At 43.7% G+C, this 23,257-nt stretch overlaps 2 protein-coding genes across 12 annotated transcripts; both read left to right on the top strand.

Moving 5' to 3' along the window:
- The first annotated feature begins 750 nt into the window (after positions 1–750).
- Positions 751–18,081, top strand: LOC111840082 (WD repeat-containing protein 47-like). 9 transcript variants are annotated; one of them, XR_011982834.1, is made up of 16 exons: positions 1,576–1,739; positions 2,714–2,880; positions 3,363–3,446; positions 7,472–7,556; positions 8,942–9,735; positions 10,276–10,378; positions 11,004–11,161; positions 12,011–12,259; positions 12,377–12,455; positions 12,913–13,070; positions 14,154–14,323; positions 15,779–15,949; positions 16,052–16,183; positions 16,532–16,750; positions 16,927–17,243; positions 17,643–18,081. XR_011982834.1 is itself a non-coding variant. In XM_023804516.2 (15 exons), the coding sequence occupies exons 2-15, from the start codon at positions 2,723–2,725 to the stop codon at positions 17,067–17,069; spliced, it is 2,703 nt and encodes a 900-aa protein (XP_023660284.2). In that variant the 5' UTR covers positions 751–1,405; positions 2,714–2,722; the 3' UTR covers positions 17,070–18,081. The 9 variants fall into 9 exon arrangements, 8 of the variants coding, with proteins under 8 accessions (XP_023660284.2, XP_023660290.2, XP_023660288.2 ...); XM_023804516.2 differs by lacking the exon at positions 1,576–1,739 and adding an exon at positions 751–1,405 and having other exon boundaries at positions 16,927–18,081; XM_023804522.2 differs by lacking the exon at positions 1,576–1,739 and adding an exon at positions 1,412–1,569 and having other exon boundaries at positions 2,717–2,880; positions 16,927–18,081.
- A 245-nt stretch (positions 18,082–18,326) lies between these two features.
- LOC111840121 (uncharacterized) lies at positions 18,327–23,224 on the top strand. Of its 3 annotated transcripts, XR_011982657.1 has the most exons (8): positions 18,327–18,700; positions 19,137–19,202; positions 19,352–19,462; positions 20,456–20,530; positions 20,613–20,714; positions 21,660–21,899; positions 22,442–22,578; positions 22,765–23,224. XR_011982657.1 is itself a non-coding variant. In XM_072699641.1 (7 exons), exons 1-7 carry the CDS (start codon positions 18,548–18,550, stop codon positions 22,526–22,528), a joined length of 831 nt encoding a protein of 276 aa, XP_072555742.1. In that variant the 5' UTR covers positions 18,327–18,547; the 3' UTR covers positions 22,529–23,224. The 3 variants fall into 3 exon arrangements, 2 of the variants coding, with proteins under 2 accessions (XP_072555742.1, XP_072555741.1); XM_072699641.1 differs by having other exon boundaries at positions 20,459–20,530; positions 22,442–23,224; XM_072699640.1 differs by having other exon boundaries at positions 22,442–23,224.
- Positions 23,225–23,257: the final 33 nt, after the last annotated feature.

Below are 23,257 nucleotides of genomic sequence, written 5' to 3'. Positions count from 1 at the left end.
TTGTTTTAAAAGTATGCATCGGGGATGTTTTACTGAAATGTTACTTAAAGTAAAGCATCCCTTGGAACATCCTTTGTTAGATCACTTATAATTATAAGTTAACTAGTGGTTCTTATCAAAACATGACCTAATATTCAAGATAATTGTATGTGAATTTATTATTGGGGATATGCAAGCTTGGCGTTTGAACAATCTATGTAAAAAGACAATGAGACAAAAGGTTTTGAAATTAACCCGTATTTTCTAACTTCTTGCTACTTTTTATTGGGGGGGTTGATTACCATGCCATATACTGTATGTCTGCTTAAGGGGGAAGCGCCAATTCCCTGTGCAAAAAAACATTAAGACCCCACCACTTCTTGTTGGACTGCAAAACTTACCAATTTCCGGAATCTTAATGTCACCAGGATAAGTGTAAAGATGGTTGCCGATTAATCTGTATTAATCAATCCCGATTTAAAAAAATATATATTTTACCTCCATTCACCATTGTGTGCAGTTTAATGATACTTGTATTAATATGTGAATAATTCTGTGGAAATGGGACATAAATGGCACAGCAAAAGTTTCTCTTTTTTGCATTTTAGAAAGGTTAAGGCCACCAAAGCTGAGATAGAGGACATGGAAAAGGTGCTAATTGACTAGGCCCAGCTTGCGGTCCACAGAACAAGCAGAGACAGATGGGGTTTGGCGGCGGAGATGCACCATACATTTAACTACTCCGGTTAGATCATCTGCACACGCTAAACCTACATTGGCGACCTCCTCGCCATATGAAACAAAGGGGAAAATTCACTGACAGGGGCTGTAACTAAAAACTCACTCGATATGGATTGACTTGAACATCTTGGTTGTGTTTTTCCATTGCATATTGCATCAAAACATCACAAAATAATGGTAATTATGGTGTATTAGAGAGATATTTCAAATAATTTGTATTCAGAAATTTACTTTGAACATGATTATAGCGTTTCTACGTAATATGACAAAAACAGACTATTTCTGACACTCGCTGGTTCCGGCTTGATCATATATTTCCTATTAAAGAATAACGTGTTTCTGTCCCGACCCCCCATTGACGCCGCATTTGTTGATGTCTCCGTTTTGTACGTCCTGCGGGGGTTTATCGTACGTTTGCAGCTATTGGACATTACTTTTCTGGTCTATAGGTGTCTGTTAATAAAGTCGTGAAATTACTAAAAACACGCAATAACAAACATCATCTTAGACCTACCTGTTAATTCGGCGCAGGATTGATTATGTTTCCGTGACGAGGTTCAGACCGCATGTACCTACAAATCCTCACCTGAGACGATTCTCGGAGGTTTGTGGGTCTGTGTGCGCACAACCCAACCTTTATTTTACTTAAAGGTATTTCAAGGACCTATAACCAGCAGCAAAGCAGGTAAATGGGTGCAGTGTCTTTTCCTACGCCGAGGTCCGGGGTAGGAGGGAAGGTCCCCGCTGAGCCGCTTCTGAGCGCTTTTTGACCGTAGGCGCTTCGGAGGGTTTGCCGGCGATCGCATGGGTGCGGAAGGTAGATGCTGCGATCTTCTTGGCAACTAGGAGGTTCGTTACCAAAAAACGATGGGCGGAGAAATGCTGGGGATAGAGAAACTGAGAACGGGGGGTTTGTAGCTGAACTCCAGCAGTCCCGGATTAAAAAGGGGCGCTAACGATATTTGTACCGGAGAATCGCGATCTCTGCCCCCGTTTCATGTGTCTGTAGCGGCGGCCAGGTGAGATTGTAACCCTGCTCTGGAAACGGAACCGCAATGTTACACCGCTCGCTTTTCCGATACCTTCGTGGGCGCGTTTGATCCGCTGCGTTTCTGTCGATGATGGCGTATATTCAGTTTCATACATTTAACTGCGGTGATTTCATGAATGTTATGAGCACCGACGCTGCGCCACTGATGTGTTTTGTGGGGGGACTGGATGAGTGAAATCGACGATTGCTGGTATTTATCGTTATTTGTACTGTTTAAATTGACGACGTGTCGCAGTGAGGCGTTTGTGAAGCTGTTTAGGTGCTTAGTCGTATAAATAAGGTTTAAGTGACCCATTGAGCAGAGCTGCTATTTAGTCCAGTTTCATTGCACAGCATTTGTTCGCTACCTGATCTCATTCCTCTTCTCAGTTTTTTTATGTAATTCATGTAATCGTTTCTAATATTTTTTATTAGTAGGGACACTGGGTAGGGAGTTAAAATAATTAAAACCTAATGTCTATACTAAAAAGACAGACTACATAATTACGCAATTGGTATAACTTTTTTTGTTTTAAAATATGTGGAACTAGGTATTCCGGGGTGTGGACCACCTTAAATTGTCACTACATCATAAAGCGTTAAATCGTCGAAGCGTAGTAAGATATTGTAACATACCTGCAATGGAGCGCCACCTTCCTCTCGTTATTATTATGAGGCGTATCACTCATTCTCATTGTTAAGGGGTCTGTGGCCACTGCTTCGGAAAGGGCGATATGCAAAATGTACTATTCAGAGATTGTCCAATTGGTAGCATTCCAATAGGCATGAACTTTAGTCTGAAATATAGATAAATAGGCGTTTATCAATGTTTACTCCATATTATACTATTTCATCAGTCTCTTTTACATCTTCAGCCATACTGGCATTTCCACCGTGGTTGAAGGACCTAGAGGTTCATTTAAACCTATTTCCTGATTCACTTTTTTTTTCTTCTCCTTAAAGTAGGACAACATGACTGTAGAGGAGGTCATTAACATCAGGGAGACAGAGATCATAAAATTGATCCTAGACTTCCTCAACTCTCGCAAACTGCACATCAGCATGCTAGCTCTGGAGAGGGAGAGCGGCGTCATCAACGGCCTCTATTCGGACGACATGCTCTTCCTCAGGTGAGACTCGCTGCACTGCTGAGTGAAGGTTACTCAGAGTACATCTAGCATGTCAGCTTCCTGTGTCTGCCATACTGTATTAGTGTTATAATGCGTTCTATATTAGACTTCTCACTTATTTGCCTTCTGAAGATCTTGACAGTGGTGGGTCTGGCATATCAAATCAATTATTAAACTACTCAAAAATGGAGTAACTAGTAACAGTGGTTATGGGGAAAGACCTGTACTCCAAAGGTTCAAGGAAAGACTTGTATTATTGTTCAAGCCTATAGTCATATCATTTGTTGTCCTCTGATTATAAAATCCCATTGTTACAATTAACTCATTGTAACTCATTGTAACTCACTCAAGTCAATTCTGAGACCTCCATTCAGACTGCCAGGCTAATGGGGCAGAGCTATTAGGGCTCCCGGTGGCTGATGTGGTCTCCATCCTTTGCTAGCCTTCACATCCTTTGTGAATTTGTCAATCGCTTGGTTTAGGCAGCTGGTGCTGGACGGCCAATGGGACGAGGTCCTTCAGTTCATCCAGCCTTTGGAATGCATGGAAAAGTTTGACCGAAAGAGGTAACAGAGATTTTATAGCCTAGCATTTGGTATAATGCTATAATGTAGCAGTTATTGTGGTGTATTCTACAATCAAAACCTTAAAGTAACATTGTACATAGAATAAATGTAGGTTCTCAACAGATATGGTAAGAATAACCAGTATCATAATTGTAGCACTGCAAGTAAAGTTAGCTTGATCTGTCCTTCAATACAATTTTTTTGCCCAGAAAGGTGCATCGTTAAATCGATGTACAAGTATCCATTGACCAGCTTCATGTCAAGTAATATCCAACTGCATTTATGTCCAAGGTCCATAGTAAATAATATACACTGATAGATAGATGCCAGAATCCAGCACAGTAGTATGTTAGCGGGTGTACAGTGGAGATAGAAAGTTTGGGCACCCCAAGTAAAAATGTGTATTAATGTGCATAAAGAAGCCAAGGAAAGATGGAAACATCCCCAAAAGCCATCAAAATGCAGATGAGACATTCTTATAATATGTCAAAAAAGTAGGATTTCATTTTCATCATTTACACTTTCAAAATAACAGAAAACCAAATAATGGTGTCTGCAAAAGTTTGGGCACCCTGCACAGTTAATCCCTTGTACTGCCCCCTTTGGCAAGCTGAGACCTGACAGTGTCAGGGACTGTTCACAATCATTGTGTGGAAAGACCAGGCGTTGTCAATCTCAAAGGTTTTAAATGCCCAGACTCATTTGGCCTTGCTCCAACAATCAGCACCATGGGTTCTTCAAAGCAGTTGTCTAGAACACTGAAACTGAAAATAGTTGACGCTCACAAAGCAGGAGAAGGCTATAAGAAGATAGCAAAGCGTTTTCAAATGTCAATATCCTCTGTTCGGAATGTAATTAAGAAATGGCAGTCATCAGGAACAGTGGAAGTTAAAGCAAGAACTGGAAGACCAAGAAAAATATCAGACAGAACAGCTCGCAGGATTGTGAAAAAAGCAAATCAAGAACCACGTCTGACTGCACGATCCCTCCAGAAAGATCTGGCAGACACTGGAGTTGTGGTACACCACTCCACTATAAAGAGATACTTGTACAAATATGGTCTTCATGGAAGAGTCATCCGAAGAAAACCTCTTCTACGTCCACACCACAAAAATCAGCGTTTGAAGTTCACAAAACAACATATAGACAAGCCCGACGCATTTTGGAAACAAGTTCTGTGGACCGATGAGGTTAAAATTGAACTTTTTCACCGGAATGAGCAAAGGTATATTTGGAGAAAAAAGGGCACAGAGTTTAATGAAAAGCACCTCTGTCCAACTGTTAAGCATGGGGGTGGATCAATCATGCTTTGGGGTTGTATTGCAGCCAGTGGCACAAGGAACATTTCACGAGTAGAAGGAAAAATGGATTCAATAAAATTTCAGCAAATTTTGGATGCCAACTTGATGCCATCTGTGAAAAAGCTGAAGTTAAAGAGAGGATGGCTTCTACAAATGGATAATGATCCGAAACACAAATCAAAATCAACGGTGGATTACATGAAGAGGCGTAAACTGAAAGTTTTGCCATGGCTTTCACAATCTCCTGACCTTATCATAATTGAAAATCTATGGATAGACCTTAAAAGAGCAGTGCGTAACAGGCAGCCCAGAAATCTCAAACAACTGAAAGACTTTTGTAAGGAAGAATGGGCGAAGATACCTCAAACAAGAATTGAAAGACTCTTGGCTGGCTACAAAAAGCGTTTACAAGCTGTAATACTTTCCAAAGGGGGCAGTACAAGGTATTAACTCTGCAGGGTGCCCAAACTTTTGCAGACACCATTATTTGGTTTTCTGTTATTTTGAAAGTGTAAATGATGAAAATAAAATCCAACTTTTTTTGACATATTATAAGAATGTCTCATCTGCATTTTGATGGCTTTTGGGGATGTTTCCATCTTTTCTTGGCTTCTTTATGCACATTAATACACATTTTTACTTGGGGTGCCCAAACTTTCGATCTCCACTGTATCGTTTAGTGTACCAGGTGCAGGAACATGGGCAGCACTGCCGGCCGTATATTGACCGACTACCCATAATTAATTGTAATACAGTTTGCATGCAGTAATGTCTATGTGATGGACAGCTACCATAAGCAGATATGATGCAGATACAGTACCTGTACTGTGCCAGTTTGTTACATGGAAAGAAAATGACTGCACTGTCCAATAAAATATAATTTCACTGCAGCTTCAGGTGCCGTTATCTTTCCTCAGCTGCCAATGTTTGTACTGTGTGCATCTTTTGATTTCATAGTGCAATTCTTGCTTAATTTTTCATTAAATTTAAGTGCAATCTCTTTATTGTAAAGTGGTGATTTAAAAAAATATTTTCATTATTATTTGCCATATAGTACTGGATATATTACAGTACTGTGCTTGTTTTCCCTCTTCCCTGTAACTATCAAGAAACGCCCAAATTCACTTTCAGTCTGTGATATAGGTCAGAAATAGACGCAAGTCGACGGATACCTATATCTTAAAATATCAATAAATTCAATTTAATTTACCTTTTCAGAACTTACAATGTATTTGATTGTATGTCTTTGATACTTTGAATGTATATGTAGTAGTATATTGATATTATTATAAGTTATTGAATTTATAATAATTATGAATATGTTAGGTACAAAGGTACCATTGAAAAGCCTAAAGGAAATTTTTACAGACCTAAAACTGACTATATTCTAGACTTTTCTGTGAATCAGAAATAAATTCAATTAAATGGGCAGCGTGTGGCTCAGTGGGCTAGGCCTGTGTGCCTCTAATCAGAAGGTCGCCGGTTCAAACCCAACCGTCAGCACGTCTGCCGTCCTTGAGCAAGGCCCTTAACCCCCAGCTCCCTGGGTGCTGCTACGGGTGGCTGCCCTTCACAGACGGCTTACTCTATGAAAAAGAGCAAGCTGTGGGAGGTGTAAAGACAATTTCCCCAAGAGGATCAATAAAGTATCTATTATTATTATTAAATCAACCAGTTTAGTATTTTTTTTTTTGTCCACACTGCGCCAACGCCATTTGTTTGAATGGGTCAGAATAAAGGTAAATACAAAAAATGTTATACATTTTATCCCCAGGGCAGTTTGCACTGGACTGGTGACCCATTCAGACCACACCCCGCCCAGTGCACTGGACTGGTGACCCATTCAGACCACACCCCGCCCAGTGCACTGGACTGGTGACCCATTCAGACCACACCCCGCCCAGTGCACTGGACTGGTGACCCATTCAGACCATACCCCGCCCAGTGCACTGGACTGGTGACCCATTCAGACCACACCCCGCCCAGTGCACTGGACTGGTGACCCATTCAGACCACACCCCGCCCAGTGCACTGGACTGGTGACCCATTCAGACCACACCCCGCCCAGTGCACTGGACTGGTGACCCATTCAGACCACACCCCGCCCAGTGCACTGAACTGGTGACCCATTCAGACCACACCCCGCCCAGTGCACTGGACTGGTGACCCATTCAGACCATACCCCGCCCAGTGCACTGGACTGGTGACCCATTCAGACCATACCCCGCCCAGTGCACTGGACTGGTGGCCCATTCAGACCACATCCCGCCCAGTGCACTGGACTGGTGACCCATTCAGACCACACCCCGCCCAGTGCACTGGACTGGTGACCCATTCAGACCATACCCTGCCCAGTGCACTGGACTGGTGACCCATTCAGACCACACCCCGCCCAGTGCCCCATGCTTAGCTGGGTAAATTCAGCATCTCTGTGACCCTGATTAAACGAGACAGACTATAATTATTGCATCAGTTTCGTCTCTAGATATTCCTCTCCATGTGCTTCACAACGAGCTGTTTTTGGTTTCATTTTGTTTGGATTTTCTTTGTCGTTCACTGCTTTCTCTGAATGTCCAGGGCGTAGATGTGCAGGTGGATGGGCTGGACATGTCCCTATGAGTATTGTGGGAGGTCTGGGAGTGTTTAGGGGGGCTGGGGATTTGGGGCTGATTTGGCCCCCACCAGTGCTGAAACCAAACCCACGTCCTTGCTGCACGTCCCCAGATTCCGCTACATTATCCTGAGGCAGAAGTTTCTGGAGGCTCTCTGTGTGAACAACGCCATGTCCGCCGAGGAGGAACCCCAGCATGTAAGTGGGAGAGCGTCTGAGGAGCCCCAGCGTGTAAGTGGGAGCGCGTCTGAGGAGCCCCAGCGTGTAAGTGGGAGCGCGTCTGAGGAGCCCCAGCGTGTAAGTGGGAGCGCGTCTGAGGAGCCCCAGCGTGTAAGTGGGAGCGCGTCTGAGGAGCCCCAGCGTGTAAGAGGGAGCGCGTCTGAGGAGCCCCAGCGTGTAAGTGGGAGAGCGTCTGAGGAGCCCCAGCATGTAAGAGGGAGCGCGTCTGAGGAGCCCCAGCGTGTAAGTGGGAGAGCGTCTGAGGAGCCCCAGCGTGTAAGTAGGAGCATGTCTGAGGAGCCCCAGCGTGTAAGAGGGAGAGCGTCTGAGGAGCCTGTCGCCTGCCGCCGGTACCACACTGACTTTGGTGGCTCTTTACAATGAGGTGCCCTGACCTGGGAATTTCTTTTTTCAGTGTCAGTGAAGGACTTTTTAAAGGCAAGTTGATTCTTTGGGCAAAAAAATGAGCCAAACCCAAAATTGCATAATATTAAGCTTTTAATGGTCTTACCAACAAATCATTGGTCAGATAATGAGCAACAACTGAAAAAGTGCCCTCCAGAGGCCTGTGGGAAAGTGCTGGAAACGGGGAAATTCACTGACATGGTCTTCCTGTATGCAAAGGTAAAATTGCGGGAAGATTTATATGTTTCATATAAAATTTGAACTAACACATGTCTGGGTGTTCAAAGTATTCTAAAATATCTTCTGGCTATTTGCTGTTGAGTCCATTAAAAGCTTAATCATTTGCAGTTTTGGGTTTGGCCCTTTGCCCAGGAGTGAACAGCACAAACATTCAAAACCCAGAAAATTTTTGTATCACAAAGACGTTTGTTTTTTATTCTCAAAGTCTCCAGAAGGGGGGTTCTTGTGTCGCCGTGGTGATGAGAGGATAGTGGCCTTTGTGGGTTTTGGGTTGAACTTCTGCCCCAGTTCCGTGTTTATGGGACTTGTATTGCTCATATTCTGCTGTTTTCCACGGTCTAAATTTCCCCGTGTGTGTGAGAGTTATGCATATAATAAACTGGGGGTGTCAAATGTCCCCACAATGTGATAAAATCCTGTTTTTTTTGATGTTGTGGCGACCATTTTTCCGGTCCCCACAAGTGCAAACTCAGTTTTAGAAAAATCCATGACTGCAATCAAAAAACTAAAAATGCCAAAAGCCTTATATGTTGTTTGGTTACTTATGGTTCAGATCAGGGCTGGGGAGGGGTTAAGGTCGTCATTGTTGGGATTAGGGTTATGCCCATAGAAGTGAATGGCGAGTCCCCACAATACCGTGAATACAAACGTTTGTGTGTGTGGGTGAGAGAGAGAGAGGCTGACTGACTAATACTGACCTGTTCTCGGTGCTCCTGCAGCTGGAGTTGACCATGAGGGAGGCAGTCCAGTGCCTCCACTCCCTAGAAGAGTGCTGCCCATCCAAGGATGACTACCGTAAGCTGTGTCTGCTGCTGACGCTGCCGCGCCTGACGCACCATGCCGAGTACCGGGACTGGAGCCCCAGCACGGCCCGCGTGCGCTGCTTCGAGGAGGCCTGCGCCATGACGGCCGAGTTCATCCCGGCCAACCGCAAGCTGAGCGAGGCGGGCTTCCGGGCCAGCGGCGACCGCCTCTTCCAGCTGCTCATCAAGGGCGTGCTGTACGAGTGCTGCGTGGAGTTCTGCCAGAGCCGGGCCACGGGCGAGGAGATCACGGAGAGCGAGGTGCTGCTGGGCCTCGACGTACTCTGCGGCAACGGCTGCGAGGACCTGGACCTCAGCCTCCTCTCCTGGCTGCAGAGTCTGTCTCCGGACGTCTTCTCCTGCGCCTTTCAGCAGAAGATGCTCAGCATCCAGGTGGACAAGCTGATGAGGCCGACCAAGGCGGCCCAAGCAGACCTCCTCACCCCCCTCATCAGCAAGCTGTCCCCCTGCCCCGTATCCCCCGTGCGCCGGCCCCAGTCCGCCGACACCTACATGTCCCGGTCCCTCAATTCCGCCCTGGATGGCCTCACCAGCGGTCTGTCCGGCAAGGAGAAGCGAGTGGCCGATGTCAAAAACAAGATCTCACCCTTGTCACACTCCTTTGCCAACTTCCAGTACTCTGGTGGAGCAAACCTGACCCGGAACCTGATGGAGAACTCGGGTTTCCAAGCCAGGGACTCTCCTGAGAGGTCGGACCCGCATTCCAGTGCCTCCTGTTCATAGCATCGTCTCAGTATTGGAATTACTTGCATCTTCCAGATCTGGCTCTGAATCTCAAACATCCGTCGTGCATTTTTGTGATCAGCTGCCGTGTTTAGACATTTGGTTCATTATCGTTTGACAGATGGTGGGCTGTTATGAGAGCTGAATATTTTTTATATTTGAGCAGCATCATGAATGTGATGTGCCTGCATGTATTGCATGTACAGCATATAGTATATGTGGGTATTCTATTGGGTGCACTGGTCTCTAACCCATTGTTATCAGGCACCAAGTACAGTTTTGTGTTTCAGGTTGAATAGTTTCCCAGGTGTACAGGACCGAAGGTTGTTTCACTACATAACCCACTATTAACATGCGTAGTATAATCCCTGAATGAGACTCTGGCCCATTTCATGATTCCGAATACTGTCTAGCAAAGCTGAAAAGTGTTAAGTATGAGGTGAATGTAAGATATTTAATTGGGTCTGTGTAGTTTGTGATTTGGATTTCCCTCCTTAATGCTGCAGGCTGGACGTTCCAGTGGATAGTAGGGCAGGTTCTGGGTCACCCCATTTCCCACGATCCTCTTCAGCTCCCGGTGGCGAGGCTTTGTCCTCTGAGAACAATGAGGTAACCACCCTCCCCCCAGAAAATTGTCTAGACCAAGTTGATGTTTTTTTGTAGTCCTTTTACTGCAGTCTGTAGGTGCTCGGTTCCACATAAGGCATTGTCCTCTTTTGTCACCATTCTAAATTTATCAGGTCATAAATCCCAGTAAGGATCTTGTCTGGTCAGCATTGCAGAGGGAAGGGAGAGATCATACCGTTAGGATTTTACTGCATTTGCTGCATACGATTGGCCGATGTGACCCTTCCAAGGGGGGTATAATTATCGATTCCTGCAGTTACCAAGCCAGAGATGGCATCTCAGCATTCGTTGAATGCTGGTTCCAAGGCAGAATTGGCAGGCTCGTTATCACAGATTCTAATGATTAATACGTGTTAGGCTGGATTTTTCTGGGTAAGAAATGTTTTTAATTCAGCAGTACATTTTAAATGGATCTGAGCAGCCAGACTGGGGTTAATTTGTAAAGGCAACTGTGAAGAGTGACCCAGGAGCCCAGTAGGATGGGAACTGCAGATTTGCAGAGGGGGGAGCAGTGCCGTGACTCACTGCCGTTTTGGCACTGTGGCACTCGCACTGCGCCCCCGTCCCGTGCCTCACTGCATTATACCCCCTCACTGCATTATACCAGTTCCAGGAGTACTGCAGGCAGCGCATGCGCGTGCAACAGCACTTGCAACAGAAGGAGCAGCAGAGACAGCTCTACCGGCAGATGCTACAGGAGGGGGGGGTACACCAAGAGGAGGGGCCCAAGGCGCAGCAGAACCTCACTGAGAAGTTCCTCAACAGGTCAGCCTTCCAGAGCACGTCTGCTTTTTCTTGGACAGCCTTCAGTAGACCTGTTTCCTTGGCTTTGCAAATTATTCTAGAGGTATATTCCAAACCAGGAGATGTTCCACAGGGATTTTAATGTTAATATTAATGAGTTTTCTGATCATTAAGCAATAGTGTTGCAAAATCCTGGGAATTTTTCCGTTAATTCCTACATATTCCTGTTAATTCCCATGGAAAGTTTCCAACTTGGAATATTTCCAAAATTCCCCAGCTTAACTTCCCATGGAATGGAAAGTTTCTGGAAATTTTCTGCCCCTTTGCAACCCTACTTAGCAGTCTTATGTCTGTTTTTTAAATGCACACATTCTCTGTACTTACCTGTATGTCCTTTAGGATGATATAAATATGGCATTAGGGCAATGCCACGACAGCAGTATGTTGTCATAAGATCCGTATTCTGCTAGCTATTGAATGAATTATCCTGATGTCTTTTATTTTCATTTGTTACGGTCCCATTAACCACAAATGTGTTATTTTACAAAATTCTGTCAAACATAAGTCAGCTTTCCTCTGCCTTAGGAAAGAGCCTGATTTGTATGTTATTATAATATATAGAAGAGACATTAAAACATTGTGGCCTATACAGGCCAATGTTCTACACATCTCTGGGGGAGAAGTCTATTAAGAGCTCAGTTTAATGTAGAAGTGTGTTATCAATTAATGAATATTTTCAAAGCTTATGAACTGCAAGGCTGTTTCTCATCCTTTGGATTACACTTGTATTGAGGTAGCAGGGGAAACAGCATGTTTGTCAGAATCTGCTTTGTGGTCAGATTAACTGTATGCATGTGTTTGTCCATGCAGGTCCATTCAGAAGCTGGAAGAACTGAATGTGGGAATGGACCACCTAGGAGGTGACGTGCAGTCCCTGAGCCAGCAGTGCAACGGGAGGCCGAGGAGCACAGGCCCCGCCCACAACAACCAACCCACCAATCAGACTCTTGAGGGACAAATGCTGCGGGGTGGCCCTAATATGGTCAGCAGCACGCCCCAAACGGACAGAGCCTGTGTCATGCCCCTGCTGACGGAATCCCCAATTCTCATCCCCCGGAGGTGAGTGGGCCTTCTCAAGCAGGCAGCTCCCACAGCAACGCCACTAAGCTCACACCTGACTGATGTCCAAGGGAGATGACTTGTGTGGATGACTGTGGCATGGCTGTCTAACCCCAGTATGCAGAAGGGCAGGATTGCCCAGGCTGGTGCTGCGGAGGAGTCTGACTGCTCCCTGACCTGCAGCAGGCTCATGGAGGTAGGTCTTTCTTCTCCGTCATGGAAGCAGGTCGTATAAAAGTAGATGTCATTCAGGTCTTGCTAAGGTGCTAATTGATCAGTTACGGTCACTTGAATCGGAAAAGGCAAGATAAAATGGAGATATTTAGCCCTTAAGCAGCTTTGAAGTTTAGTAGCTGACAGTCAAGATGATACTTTCTGTTCAAACAATGGCTTAACGCATCGATTTACTGCTGGGACACAATGAAAAACCAAAGACCCTGCGGCCTCCTAAGCACATGATTGGTGGATTCTGTTCAAACTCAACAAAAATGATTCCTTTAGGTTTCTCTAGTTACAATATAATAGGGTACTGAACAAATTAGTCATACATTAGAAGCATTTTCCTTAAAAATGTTGTTTGACAGATGTCTCTTTAAGAAAGTCATTGTTTAGGTGGGTGACTATGGGCAATCGCTGTACTGACTGTGTTCCAGGAGGAGGAGCCCAAGGCTCTCTTTGTGGCCGTCAGCGTCCTGGAAGACACGCAGGCTGTCCGTGCGGTGGCCTTCCACCCTTCGGGCGAGCTGTATGCCGTCGGCTCAAACTCCAAAACTCTCCGGGTCTGTGCCTACCCGAATGGCCCTGATACCCGGTAGGTGATCCCTGCATGTTGCCCGTCTACAGGGTGACTGGAGGTGCTCTCATGTAATATTTGGCACTATAGCATCTGTTCAGCAGTGGTAAGCATTACTATATCATACTGTACCAGCTTGCAGACTGTCCTGGTTTCCAACATCAGTTCTTTTATAAGTTCTTATACCTGTTGGTTCCCTTGGCCCCTACACTCCATACAAGTTAACAGCCCAAAAACCAGCAGAAACTCTGAGCTCCCATGGAAGATGGTTCCCCACCCCTGAATGAGCGGGGTGGGGGGGTCAAAAGTGTAGATTGTCTAGTAGGGGGCTGAGTGGAAGCAGAACATTTCAAACTGGATTTAAGGAAGCACTTCTTTACACAGCGTGTAGTCAGAGTATGGAATAGTCTTCCTGATAACGTAGTGCAAGCTGAATCCTTGGGTTCCTTTAAATCAGAGCTAGACAAGATTTTAACAACTCTGAGCTATTAGTTAAGTTCTCCCCAAGCGAGCTCGATGGGCCGAATGGCCTCCTCTCGTTTGTATAGTTCTTATGTTCTTATGTTCTTAAATGTGGACCATCTGGGGGTCCCAGAACACCAGGTTGGGATGTACTGGTTTAGAGGATACTTATGCTGGACTTCTGTTACCCATGCTGGATATTGAATATACAGACGCTCCTCTACTTACGAACTTTCGACTTATGAACTTTCAGACATACGAACGAAGAGGACTGTAAGTCCAAATTGTGTTCATTGGCCTCCCGTTTCCTGTTTTGTTTTCTGCGCCCCAGTTCTGCCTCGTATGACTTCTGCCTTCTACTCTCGCCACACAGCAGCGTAGCGTGCGAACTCCCAGCACCCTAGTTATTTGTACTTGCACATACCCTTAAAATGATGTTGAATAACGACTTACGAACATTTCAAGTTACGAACGGCCATTTGGAACGTAATTCATTCGTAAGTAGAGGAGCGTCTGTAATGCAGAAAAGGCAGAAGACCAGTGCCTTCTTAGAATTTTAATTTGCAGCATTTTAGTCTGTCACATGGAGCCTGTGATAAGGTACTATGTTAAGGTTGAGATGATGACCTTCCTCCTTAGTGGCTCAGACGTCCCCAAGCAGCCCGTCGTCCAATTCAAGAGGAACAAGCACCACAAGGGCTCCATCTACTGCGTGGCCTGGAGCCACTGCGGCCAGCTGCTGGCCACCGGCTCCAACGACAAGTACGTCAAGGTGCTGCCCTTCAGTGTGGAGACCCATAATGCCTCAGGTGAGACGTCCTGCCGGGCCCCCAACTCCGGGCCCCGAGCTCCACAGCAGGTCACCGGGTTCTCCAAGGATGGTGCTTTAATTAGGATGTCTTTGTCTTCCACCTAAAAGACAGAGATTTAACCCTGAGAAGCTGACACATGCAAAATGTGTTGATTTTCACACCCAATAATCTCAGGCTCATAACTTTGGATATGTGTAGCACACATATAAGAATCACATATCATTGGAATCGATCCGGTCGTCCAAGTTGCAGCATTGTGCACTAAAGTATCCCAGAGTAATCCTGTGTTCAATGAGGCGCATATTTTAAACATTTTTCACCAAAACGCACCCCTAATAGTCCATAAAATAACCATATTATTCACATTAGATGATTAATGATACTTTATGCTTAATTTATTATAAGCATATAAATAAAGGGATAGAGAAACACTCAAATTGTCTGGAGTTATACTACAAATAACAACAAAACACAGCATTCTATTTATTAGGACGACAGTTACTTGATATTTTCGTAATATTTATTCACAAATGTTTGTATGTATGTTTGATGTCAAGCTCTGTCAAACCAGCTGAATCAGAAGGCATCCATTGTGTAATTGGAATACCTTCCATATGTAAACACAATGACGTGCGTTAGTTGTTTGAGGCTAAAATGCTGACTCAGTTTAATTCTTAAATTTCACTTTACCAATCATAGTATATATGGGCGGAAAAACGATAACGATAAACTTTCAGCAGTAGATTATAAAACTGTCTTATGTATGTTTAAATATATGAAACCCCTGCATTCCCACATCATAGAGACTCTAATCTCAACATTTATAATTATATTTGATTATATTTGTAGTGCCTGCAAATGTTTATATTAGATGTGACTAAACATTGAGAAATTTAAATAGGCGCCAGTAGTTTTTCCTCATAAAAAGGATATGAAGACTGTGTCAGTATTTACACATCAAATTATGACAGACCTGAGTAGCCCAGGATGTCCTGAAACATAAACATACAGCATATGTGGGTAACTCATGAACATACAGTGTAATAAGCCTAAAATCAAAGGGATAGAAAAACGCTCAAAAACGGATTGGGTTGAAATGGTTAAAGGAAAACAAGCCTGCTGGACATTTATTGTTGAAGCAAGATTACCGTGTGTGTTTGTGAGTTTACCTGTTTTTGTGAGAACCATTTTTAAGAAAAAATTTAAACATCTTGTCAGTAAGTCTTACCGAAACTTGCTCGATGTAGCAAGTGACTGATTTATAAAACGGCAGCTTGGTGAACGCAATCAAAAAACTGAAATAGCCAAAAGGCTTGTACTTTGGTTACTTATGGTTAAGGTTAGGACTGGGTAAGGCACAAGGTTATGGTAGTTAGGATTTGGGTTATGCCCACAAAAATGAATGGAGAGTCCCCACAATGATAGGAATATATGAATTGTGTATGTTTGTAGGTCCAGACCTGGAGTTCAGCATGCACAATGGGACTGTCCGAGACCTGGCCTTCATGGAGGGGCCGGAGAGCGGGGGTGCCATCCTGATCAGCGCCGGGGCCGGAGACTGTAACATCTACACCACCGACTGCCATCGGGGCCAGGGGCTGCACGCACTCAGCGGGCACACGGGTACGAGGGGCAGCATCCCACCCATCAGCGGGGACTGGGGTTGAAGAGTGAAGCAGATCGTTCCTGAAACTTCCATGCCGTTCTACTCGTTTTTGCTTCCAGGCCACATCCTGTCCCTCTACACCTGGGGAGGGTGGATGATCGCGTCGGGATCCCAGGACAAAACCGTGCGATTCTGGGATTTGCGGATCCCTACCTGTGTCAGGGTGGTGGCGACGACGCTGCACGGCACAGGTACGTCTCCACGGTGTTTCCAGATTGGTTGATCTTACTAGCAAAAAATGCCACCCTGTTTTAGTTCAGACTGTCCACTAGATGGCACTGTTGTTTCTTCATTGAGCTGCCAATAGCTCCTTCATGCTTGTACATTGTACTGAAAATGCTTACAAGGTGTGACGTGAGTAATGTTCACCCAAGCCCCCATTCCATCGTAGCCCCTCCCACAGCCACACGGCCGTTTAGTTTTCCTGCGTGTTTCCCTTGTCTTCACCCCAAAACAGCTGTTTTCGGTTTTTGCTTCTCCCTGTCTTGTTAGTCCTGTCTCCACCCCCATGCCAAAATAAACCACTCTGACCCCCCCAGGTAGTGCGGTAGCTTCCGTGGCCATGGACCCCAGTGCCCGGCTCTTGGCCACGGGCCAGGAAGACTCCAGCTGCATGCTGTACGACATACGGGGAGGCAGGATTGTGCAGACCTACCGGCCCCACGCCAGCGACCTCCGCTCAGTGCGCTTCTCTCCAGGGGCGGCCTACCTGCTGACCGGGTCCTATGACGGCAAGGTCAAGGTCACCGACTTGCAAGGTGGGGGGCGTACAGCGAGTTATATGAACAATTGTTGATATTACTTACTCATCCACCTCAGTCATTGTGAAGGATGCAGTAATTTTTCAATGGCTGCCCCTTGAGGGTGGGGGGGGGGGGGGGCTGTGACTATAGCAGCTGCTCATTATAAATGGCCACATGCTGTGTCTCCTCAGGGGACTTGACCAAGCAGCTGCCCGTCATGGTGGCAGGGGAGCACGCAGACAAGGTCATCCAGTGCCGGTGGCACGTGCAGGACCTCTGTTTCCTGTCATCGTCCGCGGACAGAACCGTGACGCTCTGGGCCCACAGACCTTAGTGCTGGCGGCAGAGGAACTCCCCATGAAGATCAGCGTACAAAATCGCCACCTTCACTGTCACCGTCCCCCCCAAGCAAGCCTGAGGAAAAAAATGTGATGACATGGTCTCTCGGAAACCATCATTGTGCTGGATCACTCAGATTTCACCGTTTTCCACTGCTCTGTTTTTGAAGGTACGTTTATACATCTGATAGTGAGGAAATGAATGCCGCGAATGGTATTCCTGGTCACATTTTCCATTCAAATCATAGTGTAAAAAAAGATAGTATGTATATTGTGCCTTGAGAGAGCAGTATGTTTGAATTAGTCTATAAGAATGCATCTCATTGCAATAATATCAAAAAGTAACAAGTTTGAGTGTGGTAATTGTGGTGTAACTATTCTTTTGTGAGATAATGGAAAAAGCTAGCGCTTCTGTGTTTCCTACATTTTTAATTTAATTTTATGGTATTCCCGTTTCTGCAGAATTTACCGTACAGCCATTAAGACACTGTAAATTCTGGAGATTAAGGATTTTTCAGCATAACTTTAAGGAATTTTATTAATGAGAAATGCATTTCATTTTCCTATAGGAATCCTTATGGGACCCCTTAAAAATCTGATTTTTAAATTATGGTCTTATTTGTGCAGAATGACAAGGATCTAAATCCTATTCTAGAAATGATTGCAAGTATTGATGCTGTACTTGCATTTCCCATTACAAATAATTTACTTATGTTTGGTATTAATATGATAAGAAATCTTGGTGACTGTTTTGAAATTTATACCCAACTGGCTTTACAGCATGACATTTCAATTTGACATGTTTAATATAATAGAAAGAAATGCTGAAGAGTAATTACCTATTACGCAAAAAATGTTCTCTTCTCCTATATATAATTTTTGCACTTTGTCAAGGTAAATTTGATGCAAAGCTAATTCAACCTCAAACACTATTTCTTTGTGCTTTTTTTCTGGAATTGTCACTTTAAATGTTGTGAGAATATTTCAAATAAAATATTTTTAATTAAAGCTTTGTCTCTTCCTTGGATGTCTAAAGAAGAGTTATTGCTGCTGTCATCTCAATAAAGGCCTCTCAAACATCTTATGGTCTTTGTATACGCCGTCTTTAAATGACCGAAATTACGTTTAATTCTTCTTTTAAAAGTGTAATTTTATTCCAAAATGGTGTAGACTGATTACATCTGACGGATAATATAGTTTATTAATGTTAAATAAGGACAACAGCGCGGTACCGACATGCTTTGCGCGTTTCCTTTCGTCAAGAAAGTGAAAGTAAATACAGTACGAGAAATGAAAACAGGTGTTATTAGTATTATGTAACAACTTTCTGTGAGTGGCTGCATCGATACATTAATTACAATGTCGTGACATCCATGCTGGTGAAAGTAACAGCATTTAATTCTGCGGTCCCTCGTTATTTACATTTTCAAAATTAAATATAGCAAGCTGGCGAGCGCGTACTTACTTCCTAAATATGACATTTACGTTTGGGAAAGCGTGCATTGTTTTGCTGGGATGCGATATTTTGGTGGCCGTGTTGGGACAAGACGATGAATGGATCGACCCCACCGACATGTTACAGTATGATGAGACCTCGAAAACAATGAAACGAAAGCTTAGAGATCAGGCAAGTCCAGCTATGCTAAACCAGTGTTTTTAACTTTGTTCATGTCATTTTAAAGACGTATTTTAATCTATCCGTCCTTCGATTGTTTATCTAGAGTAGGTCGCGGTGAGTCTGTAATCTGGCAAAGCCAGTGTTGTGACGAGTTCAGCTACTTTGTCGAGTTTGGCTAGCGTAGTGCTAATAGATAACCCTAACCCCCAAATAACCCTAAAACCCTTACCCCAACCCCAACATGGTGGAACTGCACATGCGTAGAAAGACTCGGTAGCACGTCTCGATAGGTAGCTCAACTCGTCAGAACACCTGGACACAATAATAATCACTTAAAAATAAAATGTATAATTAGAAATAAACGAGCAAAGAAAAATACTACTACATAGAATTCTTCAAAAAGGTATGGAAGACTAGCGTTTCATTTGTCTGTTTGAACAACAAGGAAGAGAGCCATTGGGATGCAGAAGTCGGTCAGTGTCTGAAGGCGCTGTACTTCTTACGGAAAGAGGTATGTGCGTTAACGGTAATTAAACGTCTGCGTGGTATATATCTCATGTTTATGTGCAGCACGTTTCGTCCATGTCTCTTCAGTTATTTAATTGTGTATTAAGTGCAATGTGTACTGTACTGTGCTGATTCAACCGGTTTTTTTTTTAGATTCAAAATGTAAAACTGAAAGCTCACGAATTTATGGAACAAGAAGGTTTGAACCTGGATACAGGAAGCAAACTGGCCCAGCTGATCAACAGCATTCAACACTTAACTGATGTAAGAAACAGGTGTTACCCGTTTTTCACAGCAATTAAGATGACGAGTGTAACTGTTGATAGAGGTAAAGAACAATTAATTGTAATCTGTAACCATTGTCGGGAGTAAAGCACTTGTTTGGATTGTTATTAACAGCTGATAGAGGTTGCAACAGTTCAATACAGTAGTTTGCTAGGGGTGTTTTTCTTTAGTTAGTAGCTGATTTCACTAAATGAGATTAACTAAATTGGGCAATCTGCTCTACTCTAAATCAACCAGTATCAATAGCATTCATTAAGTTGCAGTAATGTCAGAATTTTGGTGCATAGTAGACTTGCTTGTTAAACTATCAAAGTTCCATTTGAACCTTTGTCGAAAGACCGGAGATAGGACGTGATACCCAAGGATTAGTTTGCAAACTACATTGTAATTTCATATGCACAGATATTTACATTTATTAATTTAACAGACAGTTTTATCCAAGGTGGCACACAACTGAGAAAGCAGTGTCAGTCAGTATTTTGAGAAATTGGGGTTAAGGGCCTTTTTGAAAGGCCCAATGGTGACATCACTCAACCCTAGGAACTGAAATAGCGACCTTCTGATAATGAGTCCTAACCCACTGAACCACACCAATATGATTATTTCCCAGCTATTAAGGTTAAATGTATGGGTTAAGCTGAATGCAAACCATGCAACTGCCTATCAACTATCCAGTACAAAGGCACAGGGAGCCTAACCAAGCCAGCAAAGGACAAAGCTACATACATACTCTGGGCATAATTCAAAGGAGGCAATGATGCTAAATGGATGTTTTTGTACTGTGGGAGCAATCCTTCAAAACGGGAGGAATGTGAACTGTATACACACAGCAAGGACACGGTTCAAAGCCTGGAGATGTGGGGTAGCAGCGCCATCTACTGTCATTGTGCCACTCTGAACAATCCAATGGATGCAAAAGCTTTGTTTTGTAACACCGTTGAATTAATGCATTGTTCGTGTTTTTCGTTATAGCAGAATGACAAGGATTTTCATACTATTCCAAATCAGTGCCTTACCTACTGTATAAAAATCAGGACATCTACTACGGTAAGTTCATAGTTTTTTTACTGTTAAAAACTATTAGCTTTGATTCAAGAAGCACCACTGACATTTAATTTCTTTCATGCAGATGCTGTCGGACAGATTTGCGCCAGAACTACTGAAGATTACGACTTTCTTGTCAGAACGAAACACACATTGGCTGCTCCTTGCTGTGACACTCCTGCCCTTGGTAAGACGGTGGCAGCTTCTGCATTTTCCATTTTCTGAAGAAGAAATGTCTGGCACTAGCACTTAAGCAGGGTCTTGGATTGCAAGCAAAGACATACAGACTGTCCCCAGCACAATGAGACTGTTTTCTTTAGACTTTGACTTAGCAAACATTCGAAAATAATCACTTTGTCCTAGTAAGAGGAGTAACATCTCGGGCTCTCCGGGAACTGATTTGAGAAATATTGGTGTACAGTATGCTTTCTGTGGACCACATTCATAAAATGTTTCCATATCTTCCTGTATTCCTTCTGTATTATTTTGAAGAATTTAACTTCTTACATTTTTTGTAAACAAACTGCATGTTAACCTGTAAAAGGCCTTTTTAATGACAAGGTTTAGGTAACTGCAAAAATAATGGAAACCACACTGAAAATGCATGTTAAATGCCCACTAGGTTTTAAGCATGTAACAAAAGTGTCTCGGGTACCTTGCCACAGAAAATACAGGTGTCTGGGACACTACTGCAGTTATGTTGTTTTAGGGTGAAGGACACATGTGACATACACATTATTCAGCTCACGCTTGATAGTAAACTAAAGCAGCAACTCACAGAGTCTGTGCTTTTGTACAATATTGAACCTCATTGATTCCATCTTTCCATTAATAGTCTTAGTAATTTTCCTTCAGACTTTGTCATCTCCACCTGTTGTGGTTCTTCATGGAACATCATCAGATCCTAACTGGCAGTTGGACATACCCAACACTTATGCATAAAGTCAGCTGCTAAGCATATGCATTTGAAATCCATCACATTTGCACAAATGTTACCTTTAGTTTGACAGTAACCTGTACATACAGTGAATGGTCAAATTTTTTTTAAGTTGGTTTCCTTCTGTAATAGATTTTACAGAACCTAGGTTTTCACTGGCTTTAACAAATGTTCATTTCCTTTTGTTTCATAAAGTTTGTCTACAAGCTAGCAAAATGCTTCAGAAGAAATGGGGAGCAGCAGCAGGAGGAGCAGGAGGAGCAGCAGGAGCAGCCTGGAGAAATTGAGCGTCCTGAGGCCAACCAGCCCCCTGTTTACCGGAATAATGGCCAACCAGGGGCTGAAGAGGGAGACCACAGCATAGAACATCCCCCAAACATGCCCGCTGAGGTCCTGGAGTCTGAAGCAGCCAATAGCCATGATCCAGGACAACAGGTACGTGATTTAGCTCATGATTAACAGTGCTTAGCTTTAGTGAACACATAATTCCAAAACAAACACACCAACACTGGTAATATATTTTCCCATGGTAATCCTTGGAAGTACATGTACTCTAAATTGCTTTTGATAAGAGCATCAGTTAAATGAATTAAATGAAAATGTATTAATTTTGTAGTAGGTACCATAGCTTAAGTGGAGCATTGCAACTACAATGCAAAGACTGTGGGTTCAAATCTCAAGGAACACACAAAAAAAATAAATACAATAAAAAAAAATTGTAACCCTTCCCTGTATTTGTAAGTTGCTTTGGATAAAAGCGTCACATGATTCATATGAAGAGTCCTAGGAAATAAAACTCGTGGTGCTCAGAATATCTTTATTCTGAGTGACTATGACCGCTCCCGGTCTTCCAAGTCTGGCAAGATATATATGCTTAGCATTTCCTTGCCTTTCGATAAATTTCTCCCTAAAGCCACTGTGGCACCTGCAGCCAGTCTTTAAAATTTCTTGACTCGTTGTTCCTTTCCTGACTGCAGTCCTGGTTGGAGGATTGCTACGATGAGAATTATGAGCTCATCAAGCCCCCCACGGCAGAAACTCAGCCAGCCATTCCTGGCCACTGAAGCACAATGGAAGGCGACGAACAAGAAAATACCTCAGGACTTTATTGTACTTCTAAAGCAGGGGTCTCCAACTCCGGTCCTGGAGAGCTACTATCCAGTAGGTTTTCTGTCTCACCTGGCTTCTGATGAGTCACACCTGTTCCTGGTATTTACCTGAGAACAGGTGTGGCTCATCAGAAGCCGGGTATGATAGAAAACCTACTGGACGGTAGCTCTCCAGGACCGGAGTTGGAGACCCCTGTTCTAAACTGAGAGAAAGTGACATCTTTAACATTTTAATTTTGTGTTTTGTATATGCTACTACTGAACATGTGCCAAGAACATTTTTTTCTTATTTCTCTTATGTTGTAGTTTGAATATAAACCAGAGGATCAGAACAATGGCAGCATGAACGGTGTGGAATTGTAGTCCGTAGTTGTGAATTTGCATCCTTCCATTGATGACCTTCACTGAAATTTAGTGTGGGGCCATTCATTATTTTGTTGTGGTAGTGGTGGTTGACACTAGGTGGCAGTGTGGGCTGAATAAGCTACAGATCACTGTGGCAAGAGGGGGTCAGGGGCATAGGGGTGAGGTGGCAAGGAGATCATATGGTTTTTACCGCCAATATGCCATAAACGATAGTAACCCTCACGTTGTGATAATTGTAACCTTTATAATATCGTTATTAAATGGGAACTTGACCCAAAGATTAAACGGATGTGGATGTAAAGTTACTTTGTATAGTTA

This window comes from Paramormyrops kingsleyae, chromosome 15 (assembly GCF_048594095.1).
Source record: "Paramormyrops kingsleyae isolate MSU_618 chromosome 15, PKINGS_0.4, whole genome shotgun sequence".
NCBI lineage: Eukaryota > Metazoa > Chordata > Actinopteri > Osteoglossiformes > Mormyridae > Paramormyrops > Paramormyrops kingsleyae.
The sequence above is the reverse complement of the archived record's forward strand: the minus strand, read 5'-3'. Positions and strand labels throughout refer to the sequence as shown.